The sequence below is a fragment of the Neopelma chrysocephalum genome, unplaced genomic scaffold (genome assembly GCF_003984885.1).
Source record: "Neopelma chrysocephalum unplaced genomic scaffold, ASM398488v2 Primary Assembly neopelma1_75, whole genome shotgun sequence".
NCBI lineage: Eukaryota > Metazoa > Chordata > Aves > Passeriformes > Pipridae > Neopelma > Neopelma chrysocephalum.
Window position 1 is genome coordinate 14106874 of NW_020897736.1, and position 13847 is coordinate 14120720.

The 13847-nt window shown below is 56.6% G+C and overlaps 1 protein-coding gene across 2 annotated transcripts in view; it reads left to right on the forward strand.

Moving 5' to 3' along the window:
- Window positions 1-2222: 2222 nt before the first annotated feature.
- CORO2B (coronin 2B) overlaps window positions 2223-13847 on the forward strand; it is a 41711-nt gene continuing 30086 nt past the window's right edge. The window contains exons 1-2 of one of the 2 annotated variants that reach the window (XM_027688130.1): window positions 2223-2471; window positions 9070-9158. Coding sequence is in view for 1 of the 2 variants with exons in the window: in XM_027688129.1 (XP_027543930.1) it covers window positions 13724-13774 (51 nt within the window). In the remaining variant the exon portion in view is untranslated. Of the gene's footprint in view, window positions 2472-9069; window positions 9159-13706; window positions 13775-13847 lie in introns of those variants that run through there. The other variant, XM_027688129.1, reaches the window with a different exon arrangement.

The window sequence follows — 13847 nt, forward strand, 5'->3', positions numbered from 1 at the left end:
TTTCCAATATTTCTGATCTCCCCCCAGCAGCACTGGGGGTTTGGGGGGTGCTGGGATTTACCGCAACACGGAAAATCCGGATCCCTCTATCCTCAGGATCAGACTCCAGGAGCCCCCCAGCCTTTCCCTTCCTGCCCTACCTCCTCCAGCTGTCCCAGTTCACAGCTCCAAGTGAGTTGTTTCCACCAGTTAATTGGTGCTAATTAATTCCAGCAGCTCCAGACAGTGCAGGAGGCTCAGTGGGATCCGGGCGCTGCCGCTTCCACCCCACAAGCGACGGCAGCCGGGACACGGCAGCTCCTCCAAGGCTCTCGAACAACCTGGATTCTCCTCCTCTGGCTCAGCTGGGCCTCAGTGTCCCCTGTCTCAGTCACCTCCCGAGCTCTGTTTCATTTTAAGCATCATCTCTGCCCACGTTGGTCCTTCTGCTCCCACCAGCAGCTCCCGGGAAATGGGGTTTTGTTGGGAAAAGGTCATTGCTGGGTGGTTCGGGATTTAGAGGTGGCTTCTCTCGCTGGCTGATGTCATTAGCCCTCCATTAATTGCATTAACCTTTCTCACAGTCAGTCTCCAGCCCAGCTCACATGGTTTAGCTTTAAAAATAGTTGATTTTTAGGAGAATATCAGGGAGCAAAGGTTTTTTACAGCTCTCGGCATTCACTCGTTGTCAGACCCACTGTGGTTTTACAGGGAGGCTCAGCACTGGAATAAAACTAATCTTTCATCATCAGATTCTTGGCTGAATAATCTCCTTATAAAAAAGGAAATCCTTTGTTTATTGGCAGGGCTTTTCTTTAAGGGGAATTGGAAATGCATTTGGTATTGACCTCGAGCCTTTTTAATTCAGCAACAATAAAATCAGTTGGTGCAACATCCAATCTAATGGCTGGATAATTCTGAGCCTGGGCTGTATCCTGCTGCTTTCATTGCCAGGTAACCAGGAGACAAGGAGCTAAAGTGCTATTTTTTTTCTAAGTATTTATTCTCTCATCTCTCATGATGAGGATCTTTACATATGTGAGAAAATTCCTGGTCTGTAGCTGGTGCAAGGATGTGCAAAGTGATACAGGCCAGGGATGCTTCGGTGCCTCCTGGTACCCTGCACTCCTCAATTTATTAAATTAGGTTCCTGATTTTATTTTGAGTCGGGGCCATCAGGAGGATGATTTTCTCAGTGGTGGAAGAGGAAGTGGGATGAAAATATACAGATTTTTTTTCTCTCAGCAGTGACTTTGTGGCAGCTGTTCGGGCCTGGTCTGTGGAGGTACCTGGGCATACGAAGGGACATCGGAGCCCTAAGTAACCCTGAGTGCCACCTCCAGTCTGGGCCACCCTGCACTGGCCTGGAAAATGGAGCTGACAGCTCTGGGACACAGCACGAGGCTCTGGGGTGGTCACTTGTCACCATCTATAACAGGAGGGGAAAAAGAAATAATTTTATATGTGAAGGGAAACGAGCACATGGGTGGATGGTTCTGGATGCTACAGGAACACACGTGGAATATACAAACATACATGGAATATACAAATAGACATGCAATATACAAATATACCTGGAACAGATAAATATACATGGAATATACAAATATACATGGAATAGATAAATATACATGGCATAGTAAATATACATGGAATAGATAAACATATGTGGAATTATATAAATATATATGGAACGTATATTCCCCATCCCTGGAAGTGTCCAAGGCCAGGTTGGAGCCACCTGGGATAGCGGAAGGTGTCCCTGCCCCCATGGCAGGGAGCGGGAACGAGATGAGCTTTAATGTCCTTTCCCACCCGAGCCATTCCATGATTTCCTGCCCCACCGGGACGCCCGGCCGCGGGGGGGGAGCAGCCAGCGAGGCGCGGGCCCTGCGGCTCATCCCCGGCTCCCAAAAAGCCGCTGCCCCGCCTCGTGCCGTGTCCCGCTGCCCCTGCAGAGCTGTGCCGCAGCCCGGCGCCCAGAAACCCGCATTTATCCCATGGCTCGGGAGCCAGGAGCGCTTTTCCCCTCCCCGTGCCCTCCGCCCGCTCTCCCGGTGGCCGCCGCGCTCCGGGATGCGCCGCGCCCGGGGCCGCTCTGCCCTCCGCGCATCCCCGGCGCGGTGCCCGTTCCGGGCCGGGGGATTGGGGGCCGGCAAAGGGTTAAAGCGGCCGTTCCCCCCCCCCCGGCCCCCCCCTCGTGGGCCGTCCCCCCCCCCCGCGGGAGGCGGCTCCGGTGACATCACCGCCCCGCCGCGCCGACACCGGCCGGGCGCGGACTGCGCTGCGCTCCGCGCTCCGTGCGGGGAACAGCCCGGCCCGGCCTCCTCCTCCTCCTCCTCCTGCTCGCCCTCCTCCTCATCCTCCTCCTCATCCCTCTCCTCCCCTGGTTGTTATTTTTCCCCGCTCCGCGCATCCCGCGCCCCCCCCTCCCTCCCCCCGCGCCCGCGGAGCGCTCGCCCCTCCGCGCCACCCGCATGACTGTCACCAAGGTAAGGACCGGGACCTGCCCACCCCGCTCCCCGCGCCCCGCAAGGTGCCGAGCGGGGGCTGCGGAGCGAGTGGGACCCGCCCGACCCCTTCCCCTTCCCCCCCTCCCCGGCCCGAGCGTCCTGCTTTTTATTTCTCCGCTTTAATGGATTTTATTGTCCCCTCGCCCCTCCCGCTCCAGCGGCCGCTCCAGCCCCGCAGCTCTGCTGCAGTTTTAACCCTTGGAGAGGGCGGCCGGCCGGGCTGAGCACCCCCGCGGGGGCTGAGCATCCCCCCCAGACCGAGCATCCCCCTCAAACTGAGCATTTCCCCCGGACCGAGCATCCCCCCCCCAATTGAGCATTCCCCCCGACTGAGGAACCCCCGGGACGAGCATCCCCCGTGAGCCGGACATCCCCCAAATCCGAGCATCCCTCCCCCGGCCCGGGCATCCACCGAGGGTCGAGCATCCCCCCAGAGGTCGAGCACCGGCCCCCCGGGCCGAGCATCCCCCGGGGGACCCCGCTCTAAGCCGCTTTCCGCTCGGCAGATGCTGCCCAGACCTCTACAGGTGGCTGCCGGCTTGGCTGGGAGGGGGGGGGGAAACCTCGGGAATGGGGCTGGGGGGGATTAAGGAGAGATACGGGGGGGTTCGAGGTGGAAGAGGGTCGGTGGCGGCTGAGCGGGCTCACCCCGAGCAGAGCAGAGGGGGTGGGGGGTGTGGAGCCCCCCAAACCCGCCCTGCGGGCTCAGCCCCGCGGCTCTCCCGGGTTCCTGCGGCGCAGGGAAGGCTCTGCCCGCTGAGGATCGGTGCCCGTTTGTCCCCATCCCCACGGGAGCCGAGTTCATCCCCTCCCACTCCCCCATCCCTGAGTTCATCCCCTCCCATTCCCCATCCAGCAGCAGGTCCAGGCTGTGCCAGGGGGACGCTGGATGGGGGCGGCCCAGAGCACCCAAAATCCTGCTGGATTGGGGGTGACACGGCAGAGTCTGGAGGAAAGGGGAGCTCCCTCCATCCTGTGGGAGCCGTGGGACTGTGGGAGCAGAGCTGGACCTGCGGGTCCCACACCCACATCCCTGCTCTGTGTCCCTGACAATGATGATCTGGGGGCTCAGACGCTCGGGGGGACACTGCAGCCCCCCAGCCTCGGGCAGCCCCCCCAGGCAAAGGGCTGCCTGGTCCTGGCTGTGGCTGGAAGGGTCTGGGTGGGCTCTGATCCCCATCCTGGGAGTGGACTGGTGCTCCCTGTGGGTGCTGGGAGCCCCAGTGCTGCTCTGGGTGGTGACAGGGCTGGTGGGGCCACGGCAGGGACTGGCACTGGGGGGCATTGGGCAGGGCACTGGATTAACTGGTTTGGTGCTCGTGGAGTGGGAGCAAACGCAGCTGAAGCTGCCCTGGTCCTTCTCCAAGCCCTGAAGTGTTCCATGTTCCAGGGGGGCAGTGGGAGCTGTGCTCTGCCTGCTGCCTTGGCTCCCAAAATCGCTGCTCTCCTGGCAGGAATGTTGGGAATGTCCAAATCCCCTGGGGCAGCTCCAGAGCCATGCTGGTGGCTCCCCAGTGAAAATGGGGAGAAATCCCTCTTTCCCACCTTTTTCCTTGGCAAATAACTTGTGTTTTGCCCCCTCAGCTCTTTCTGGGCTCTCACCAGAGGTGCCCTTTGTGGTTGGGTATTCCCATGTGCCTTGTCCTGTGCTGTGCCATCCCAACATCCCCGCTCCAGGAAAAGTGTGTTTCCAGCAATCCTGGGTGCTGAGAGAGGGGTTGATGGGCAGAGCTCAAAATTGGGTTAAAAACCAACTACAACTGGGATGAAAGAGCCACAAAGTCCCCGGTGCAGGGTCGCAGTTTGAAGCCAGGCTGGTGAATTTGTAGAGCTCATTAACAGGTTTGTTCTGGGGTGTGAACAGATTTATTCAGGGCTACATTGGGAAAAGGCTGCAGGGCTGTCAGGGAAGCCCCTGCAGGAGGATGGGGAAGGACCCTGCTGGGAATTTTCGAGGAATGGAGGTGCAAAAATAGGAAGTTCTGTGTCATCTGCGCCTGATTTGCTTTCATTAAATCAATGTAAAGCTCTAATACACCCTATGAATTTTGTCTCCTGCAATGTGGGTTGAAAAAGAAAACCCTGGAGTAGGTTCCTGACCCGCCAGGATCAGTGCCAGGATCTTTCCAGACAAACTGGGGCACAAACCCCAGCACAGAGGTGGGGAACATGTCCTTCAGTCACTGGCCCTTCCCTGTGGCCCAGGCTGGTGTGGAAAGGGAAAAACAAAGTGGCACAAGCACGTAAGGGAGAGAAGATGCTTTTCCTGGGGGTTTTGGGCTGTCAGTGCGAGGTGGGGATTCAGGGAAGGGTCTGGTGATCCAAAGCTGGTGGGGTTTGGGGACTGGGAATTGCCTGGATGTTCCCAGGGAGTCTCCATCCTGCCCAGTCTGACTAAAACCAGTAAAGTCCACAGCTCTCAGTGCTGTCAGGGACTATTGGGAATGTTTTCCTGCAGCAACTCCCACACTGCGGCTGCTTCCCAGGGAGTGCTGGAAACAGGAGCCCTGGGCAGGCTTTTCCAAACTTTGTAAATATTCCTAAGTCATCCTTAGAGGAAAATCCATTTGCAAATCAGGTGCAGGGGCCTAAAGCCAGGCAGAACTTTCCCAAGGCATCGGGGGCAAAACAAGCTTTTCCCAGGATGTGGGGGGACGTGGAAAGGCAAGGAGGGGGCTGGAATATCTGCTGTCAGCCTGTGGAACGAGCTGGTTCCATCCCTGTCCCAAGCCACCCCCTTCCCTCCCACGGGAAGGAGCACAAGCAGCCGCAGCACATCCCAGATCCCAGTTTTTGGGGGAGTTTGGAACCCGGGAGAGTTTCGGGAGGTTATAAATAGGATGGAGGTGGAGCAGCTGAAACGCAGGGAGAGCCCACGCTCAGGGAGCTGCCCAAATTCTGCCCCCCTGGCGTGGCACAGATGCCATGGCATGGCCACTCCAGCTCTGCCTGGCAGGGCTTTCTCCAGCAGGGCCTTCAACTGGGAAGGTGCTGCTGGAATCAGGGACAACTTCATCCCTGGTCCTGGCAAGAGTCTGGGCTCAGGTTTGGTCTCTGTGCCTTGGAAACAGAAACCCAGCCCGGTTCCAGGAGTTCCTCCATGGCTGAGGGTCACTGGGTGATTCCTCACCCTGGAAAACTCTGCTGTGCTCCAGGGAGCAGGAGGAGCAGGGAGCCAGGCTGAGTGGGAACAGGGATGTGAGTCCTGGGATGGAGAACAGCAGCAGGAGGAGGGAAGGTATTCATTTGGATGGTTGGGGATGCCCAAGTGGGAATCCTGTGGTCAGGGAAGGGCTGGAGGAATTTAACCTTGGATCAGGGGGTGTTTTGGCCAGGCAGGAGTCCATGGTGCTCCCAGCTCCCACCCACTGCCAGAGGCTGCTTCCAAAGCCCTAAACATAATTAACCATGAGACAAATTAATAGGGGCCTGGGGGGGGTGTTAATTTTGGGAAGGGAGTTTTTAAATAGCTGGAGATTTTCCCAAAAGAAGCCATGTAAAGGAGATGCCATCTGGGAGGTCCCTGGGTGAGCCCAAGGTCTCCTCTGGCTTTGCCATGTTTTCCTTGACATTGGCCATGGAGCCCAAGGAATGGCTCATCCTGGGAGTGCAGCAAGGACACGAATCCAAACCCGGAATCCAGAGAGAAAACTGTAACAATTGCCTGTTGTGATCACAGTAAATAAATGAAATTACCCTCAACTGGGAGGTTCCTGTCCCACATTCCTGGTGGGAAGTCACAATGTCCTCTGGCACCTTGGGAAGTGCAGATTCAGAGTGTCTGAGGGAAATGCTGATCCATGGAAAAGCTGATAGTGGTTCAATCAATCAGATATTGATTGTAGGCACTGGGCCGTGTCATCAGGGAAAAGGGCTTTGCAGAAATTGGATTGGACAGCAGGGATTGGCCGCATTTCCAGGGAAATAATGGGTCCAGTCTTCTAAAAAGTGAATTTCACAGAGCACTGTGTGTGCTCTGATGTTTGAAAACCAACTCCAAACACCTTCAGGGCCTAAAGGGGCTCCAGGAGAGCTGGAGAGAGACTTGGGACAAGGACACGGAGTGACAGGACACAGGGAATGGCTTCCCACTGCCAGGGAGCAGGGCTAGATGGGAGATTGGGAAGGAATTCTTGGCTGGGAGGGTGGGGAGGCCCTGGCACAGAATTCCCAGAGAAGCTGTGGCTGCCCCTGGATCCCTGGAAGTGTCCACGGCCAGGTTGGCCAGGGCTTGGAGCAACCTGGGCTGGTGGCCTTGTGTGACAATGGGCAGGTGCTCTTCCCGGTGGGAGAGGGAGAAGTTTTCTGCCTCATTAGGCCTTGAAATCCATATATTTTTAGCTGGAATTCAGTGGCGTGGCAGTTGGAAAAGCCCCACTCGTTTGTGCTGCCCGGGTAGAGACTGATCAGAAAGAAAAAATGGTGTAAAACAGAAGTGATGGTGCAAAATGGAAGTGATTGTGCAAAATGGAAGTGATTGTGTAAAATCAAGTGATTGTGTAAAATGAAGTGATTGTGTAAAATAGAAGTGCTGGTATAAAATCCAGTGGCTGTGCCCCCAGGGTGGGCTGGGGGGTGTGTGCAGGGCTGGGGGCTCCTCGGGAGGAGCTGCTTTGCAGCCCCTGTGCTGGCTGCAGATCCTGGAGCTGTGCTGGTGCCCCAGCTGGGAAGAGCCAAGGAGGTCGTGTTGCTTCCCAGCTGGATGAGGATGGAACAAGCCAGTCAGTGGTGGGTTGTTCATGGAGAACAAGCCCCCTTGTCTCCAGCAGGGTGGTGGCCGCTGCTCTCCAGCTTTGGGGGGATTGCTGGGGGTTGGGACAAGGATAAGTGGCTGCTTTGAGTCTAAAAATGGCAGCTCCCTGTTTCAAGGAATATTCCTCCTCAAAGGCAACTTGTCTGGCCCGGGGCTCTTTAATGAGTTTTAATTGGGATTCAAAGCAGCATTAATGGGGTGTGTTAATGGGGCCTGGCTGTGGCCAGCAGGCCCTGTAATTCATCCCCTGCAAGGAGGGGTCACCCCCGCCCCCCCTGCTCCTTTTCATGGCAATTTTATCCGATGATGAATAGTCCAATTCATTCCCAGCTCCCAATCCCGGATTCCTATCTCTGAGTCAGTGGTAATTACCCAAACGTGGCAGGATGGAGCCAGCTGCTCTGTCCCCCCCCAAAATCTGGGAATCCCAGCGTCCCCTGGCTGGGAGGGGAGCGGTGCCAAGCTTAGCTCCCAGAAATCCCGCTCTCCTTTGTTCCTGGCAGAGCTGTTGGCAGAGCCAGGCTCGGGCTGCGGAGCTCCAGCGCCTCTGGAAAAACTCTGGGAGCAAAGCTGCCCGGGGAGAGGGTGTGCCAGAGCTGCCAAGGTGTGGTTGGAGCTGCAGAGAGCAGAGAAATCGGGATAAACCCCCCGGATCTGAGCCCAAACCGGGGTCCTGCTGTGGTGTGCAGCACAGCAGGGATCCCATGGGATGGGAAACATAGAATCCTGGAGCGGGGAAGGATGACAACCACCTCCCTGCACCAAAAAAGGGGAATTCCCAACCTGTTCCATGCTCAAGGAAAGCACAGCCCAGGAAGCTCAGCCCTGGGGTGGGAGGTCTGTGTGCAGGGCACTGCCCTCCCTGGCTGGGTGCCAACCTCATCCCCCGTCATCCCAACGGGATTCAGACCTGGATTTTCCCCTCCCAGAGCGGTGGTTTCTTCCACCTGCTGTGCAAATCCCTCCAACAAGCTGTTGGGCCTTATGGAAAAATCCTCTCCCACCTCCTGCATGGGAGGGTTGGGAATAGCTGTGCTCCAGCCAGAAATCCCCCTGGTGCAGCCAGGGAAGCTGTGGGGCCGTAATGGGGCTGTGCCCGTGGGTGTGTTTGGGACAGGGAGGTGCCAGAAATGTGGATCATTGTCACAGAGTTCCCGCTGTTTTGGGAATGGGAATGATGTTAAGGGCTGATGGCCAATCCCTGGAAGTGTCCAAGGCCAGGTTGGATGGCGCTTGGAGCAACCTGGGATAGTGGAAGGTGTCCCTGCCCATGGACATGGATGAGCTTTAAGGTCCCTTCCAACCCAAACCATCCTGGGATTCTGGGATTCCCGGGATGTTGGGTGCTGGAGCTGTTGGCAAAGCCTGATCCATTCGTGATTCCTGGATGAGGGTCCCTGTGCAGCCATGGCCAGCCCAGTCCTTCTTCCTGGAGCATCCCTGCTGTCCCACAGGACAATGGCTGCTCTAAATTCCTGGAGAACAAGGGCCTCTGTGCTGTGTGCCCAGGGAGCCTGGGAAGCTCCAGAGGGATGGGGCCACATCCTGCCCCCTCTGTGCCAGCAGCACCGGGAATGTGGCTGTGCTGCCTGGGATCCCATGGCTGTGCTGGGGTCACCCCTGTGCCTGCTGCCAGCTCCCAGAGCTTCTGGAGGCTGGGAATGACAGTGGGGGGCTAATCCTAATCCCACCGGGATCGTTATCCCTGGCACTGGTGGCTGCACACCACGCTGGTGACCCCAAGGATCAGGGTTTGTCCCTGTTGGGGTTTGGGGCAGGTGGCAGAGGTGCTGCTGTAACCAGAGGGTCTCCCTTTTGTTCCAGGCTCGAGGAGCACCCACAGTTCCCTGAGCTCCACATCCATCCCGGGGTGTCCGGAGCACCCGCCCAGCCCGCGGAGCAGAGCAGGGCAGGTGAGAGGGATTCCGGGGGACTGGAGAGGGATGGGAACAGCCCAGGGATGTGGTGCCATGCCCAGGGTGGGGGTCTGCCATCCATAGCCCCTCTACCAAAAATCCCCTTCCCAAAAATCCCAGATTTCTCTGGCAGCACGGCCAGGAGAGCACTTGTTATCGGGAGCAGTGCAGCAGCTGCCACAGCTCTGCTCCTCCCAAAATTTGACCTTGTATCCCCAAAAAAACTGTTCATCAGACCCATGGAATACTCAGTCCTTGTGGAAATGCTGACTCCTTTGAGCAAATGAGCAAAAAGCAGGAATACTCTGCAGGAATTCTCTACAGGAAGGTTGACCACGGCCGAGCATCCCACACGGGCTCAGCCCGTGGGACGCTGGCTCTGGCCCTTCCCAAGGAATCACAGCTCCAGCTTGGATCACTCCAACCTCTGGCAAAGAGGGTTGCCCGTGCTGCTCTCATATAAAGTGCGAAAAAACCCAATTCCAGGGCTAAAACACAAGGAAAAACAGGGAAAAGGCTGGATTTGAGGCACATCCCGGGGCGGGGGGGACATCGCGACCGCTCCTCCGCCGGCTCCAGGCGCTCTTTGTGCCGGAATAACAAGGCCCCATTTGGTTTCTGTGGATGTTTCCCTTATCCCAGGAGCTGGAGCACAAGGCAGGGCTTGTCCTGGCTCCAGCTTCCTGGAGGGCACGGGGTGGGCTGGCACAGGGGAGTCAGTGCCTCCCTCATCCCGACCCGCCCGCCCTGTGACCTCCACCCACCCCAGCTCTGGCACTTCCTCGCTCTGGCCAGGAAACGGGGTCCTGAAGCCTGGAATATTTACTGGATAATGTTTGTTTTGCTTCTTCTGCTGTTTGTTTCTTTTTGTTCTTTCTCTCTGCTTCATCTCTCTTGGAAAACTTTTACCCCCCCAGCTCGGATGAGCTTCCAAAACCCCCTGGTGGGTTTGTGAAGCTGTCCGGGAGTGACAGGCTGGGATGGGAAAGGAGCCTCCTGTGGGATGCCCTCCCATGCTCTCTGGAGGAACATTTTGAGTGTTTTGGGTGGAAAACAGCGAGTGAGGGAGAGCTGTTCCCTCAAGGACTATTCCCTGCTTGTTATCTTGTTTGCCAGGATAAATAAGGTTCTGTGGTTCATGTCCCGTGCAGAGCTGGGGCTTGGAAGGGGTTTTTTTCCAGGCTATCCCAAAAGGAGCAATGGGAGTGCTCCCAGCAGGCTTTTTCTCCCAATTTTTTTACCCTCACCCACCCAGCATCTCCCCAAGGAATTTCTTCCTCCCTTTTCTCCCAACAACCTCCAGCTCTTTCTTACCCCACCTGAGGCTTTCCCCCTCTTCCCAACTAAAGAGCAGGTGACTTTTGGAGGGGTTGGATTGATGGCATTCTCCCGCTGGAGATGTTCTCTTGGAATACAAACAGGCCTGTTTATTCTGCTTCAAACTGCTGGATCCTGGCTGGAAAAACCCGTTGGAGCCAACGACGTGTGATGGGATATGAAATAACTCTCATGGATGAGCCTCTGGCTCGGTCACACGCTTGTCTCAAGATGGGAAAAGAGACTTTTCCCCCTCTCAGACTTCCCTAAAACCCCCTTCAAGTTGAGAAAAAGCATGTAGGGTTTTTTTTTTCCCTCAAGGAAACGTTATTCCAAGAAGCTGGAGGAGGGTGAAATCCTGTGGCCAGTGACCCAGGGCAGCTCCAGGGGCCAGAAACACTTTGTGCTCCATCAGGATGTTTCCTCTGGCTTCCCGGGGTGGGAAGGAGCTGGGAAACAGAGTGGGAGGAAAACTGTGCTTGTTTACAGGGTTTATTGACGAGAATGAGATTTGAGTTTCTTCTCAGCACACAGACCCAGGAGAGGTTTGATTTGCCTCCCCCAGAAGGTTTCCTGGAGGGAAAAATGGTCCAAAATGGGGCTCTGGGAGTGCCAGGACTGGTTTTTGCACCATTCCAGGCGGTCCATGGTGTCTGTGGGACATGGGAAGTGCCTGAGAAGCAGCCCTGTGGTCGAGGAGGGATGGGGAGGAGACATCTGGCCTCCCTTGGTGCCTTTTTCCCACTGGCTTGGGAAGAGGAGAGGCCCTTCCCAGGCCGTCAGGGGTCTCTAGGAAGAAGAAATCCTTGAAAAGTTGAACTCCAGGGAAATCCCAGTCACTTTCTTCCAGGCTGGAACAAACTCAACTGGCAGAAATCACTTCGGAAACATTCATCTGTCTCTTGTCCTTTGTTCTGACCGTGCTAATGGGATTAATCCGGAATATTTGGAAAGCCAACTGCTCTTCCCAAACTGCCTCTGCATCTCCTCCTTGTCTGTGCACTGAGAACAAGTGGCTTTCCCAAAGTGAACGGTTCCTGCCAAAAATCCCACCTTGGGGCTCCCTGTGCTGTGGGATCACTGCTGGGAAGCCCAGCTGTGCCTGGATGGAGGGGCTGGGAATGTGACAGTGTTTTGTAGGAATGGCCTCTTTCCTTGAGGCCCCTTTCAGTGCCTTTATTCCGGTGTTTATTGGAGCCTGAAGGTGTTTCCTGTGGTGGGTGCAGAGCTGGAGCCGCTCCCTCAGCTTCCCTCTGCTGCTCCAGCTGTTTGTGCCATCAGCCAGATGCATCCATGAGGAGGAAACGAGGAGTTTTGCTGCTTACTGTGGGATTTGGGTCTCCAGAGTGGCCCTTCCCTGCTCTGAGGGCTGTGGGGACATGTGGGGATGGTGGGAATGGGGTCTGTGGTGTGACATCAGCGGTGGGAACACACACGAGCCCTGGGACAAGCGCTCCAGCACCACGTCCGTGGGAAAAGGGAGCTGGAGTGGGGGGAGATGGGAGCAGGAAAACCCTCTCCCTGCATGGCTGAGTCACCTCTCCCCTCCCCAAGGGAACAGGGGCTGCTGGCACCTCATCTTGCCACAGGGATGTGGTATCATCCAGCAGGGACAGCCAAGGCCACGGTGCCCCAGGACCAGTAAAGCCAAAATGCTGCAATTGCTCCGCAGCTCTGAGGGTTTGGAGGTCAAACCTGTGCCAGGGCCAGGAAAAGAACCTTCTTCCCAAGGAAGAAGGTTCCTGGGGGGAAGCAGAGCTGGCTCCATCCTCGGAGCCTCTGTGCTCTGGTGGTGGTGGGAGCTGGAGGAGCTCTGGGAAATCGAGGAGCTCTGGGAGCTGGAGGAGCTCTGGGAGATGGATGAAGTCTGGGAGCTGGAGGAGGGCTGGGAAATTGAGGAAGTCTGGGAGCTGGAGGAGGTCTGGGAATTGGAAGAGCTCTGGGAGCTGGAGGAGCTCTGGGAGCTGGAGGAGCTCTGGGAGCTGGAGGAGGTCTGGAAACTGGAGGAGGTCTGGAAGCTGGAGGAGCTCGGAGCTGGATGAAGTCTGGGAGCTGGAGGAGGCCTGGGAGCTGGAGGAGCTCTGGAAGATGGAGAAGGTCTGGGAGCTGGAGGAGATCTGGGAGCTGGAGGAGGTCTGGGAACTGGAGGAGCTTTGGGAGCTGGAGGGGATCTGGGAAATGGGTGAAGTCTGAGAGCTGGATGAGGTCTGGGAGCTGGAGGAGGTCCCAACACCACTGATGTTATCTCGGAGCCATAACTCGGGGCCATCCAAACCACAATGGCTGCAGGGAGCCCTAATGGGGACCTTTATCCCTCATTATCGAGGTCCTTATCCGCAGTGGGATGGGCAAGTTTTGGCTCATAAATAATCATATTTTTAGTGGTCAGTGTCTAACCCTGAACTGACCTTGTGCAACTACGAAAATCCTTGTTCCCCCAGTCCCTGTGACCTTCTCAGGCCATCAGGACACGGTTTTGGGGGCTCTGATCCCCATCCCTGAGGTGCTGCAGCGCGTTGCCAGCCCGGCGTGGGGGTGTGGGCTCTGCCTGCCATCCCTGCCTGCTCCCGGGAACACCTGAACAGCCCCTGTCCATCAGCCTGTGCCGGATTTCGCACAAACCACCGTTCCTCAAAGGTCAAGCCAAAGCTTCTTGCGGAGAAGCACAAATTCCAGAATAGAAACCGCTTTGTAAACCCTCCAGTTGAGGAGTTTTCTCCGTGGCAGCGCCCAGAGGAGCTGACTCACGGCAAACCTGCGCGAGGGAGGGATGTTGTTTTACACCCCGGGGGTACCGGGCAGGTTAACGAGCAGTTAATTGTGTGTGAGTCAGGTAATGGGCCTTGGACGTGAATACTTCCATCGTCGGTGCTCTCAGGAGCAAAACTGACTTTCTGGAATCCCAGAGTGGAAGGGACCTTAAATATTATCCTGTTCCAACCCCCCGCCATGGGCAGGGACACCTTCCACTGTCCCAGGTGGCTCCAAGTTCATCCAACTTGGCCTTGGACACTTCCAGGGATCCAGGGGCAGCCACAGCTTCTCTGGGTAACCTGTGCCAGGCCCTCCCAGCCAAAAATTCCTTCCCAATATCCCACCTAACGCTGCCCCGGTAATTCAATCCCCCTCAGGAGGAGCAAGGAAGGGTGTTTTGTGTGTTTTTTTCTCTCTCGGCCTGCCGGGGGGGCGGTGAATTGAATGTTTTTGCTTTCCCCCCTCTCTGCACAGAGCTCTTGTCGAGTCAAATGAGGGACCTGCACAAGTCTAACGTGCTGGGGAGCAAACACGGCAGCCTGGTGAGTGTCTTAATAAGGCTGGGACAGACAGCAGGGCGAGCCAGGGTGGTTCCTCTCGGTGCCAAGGGACTCT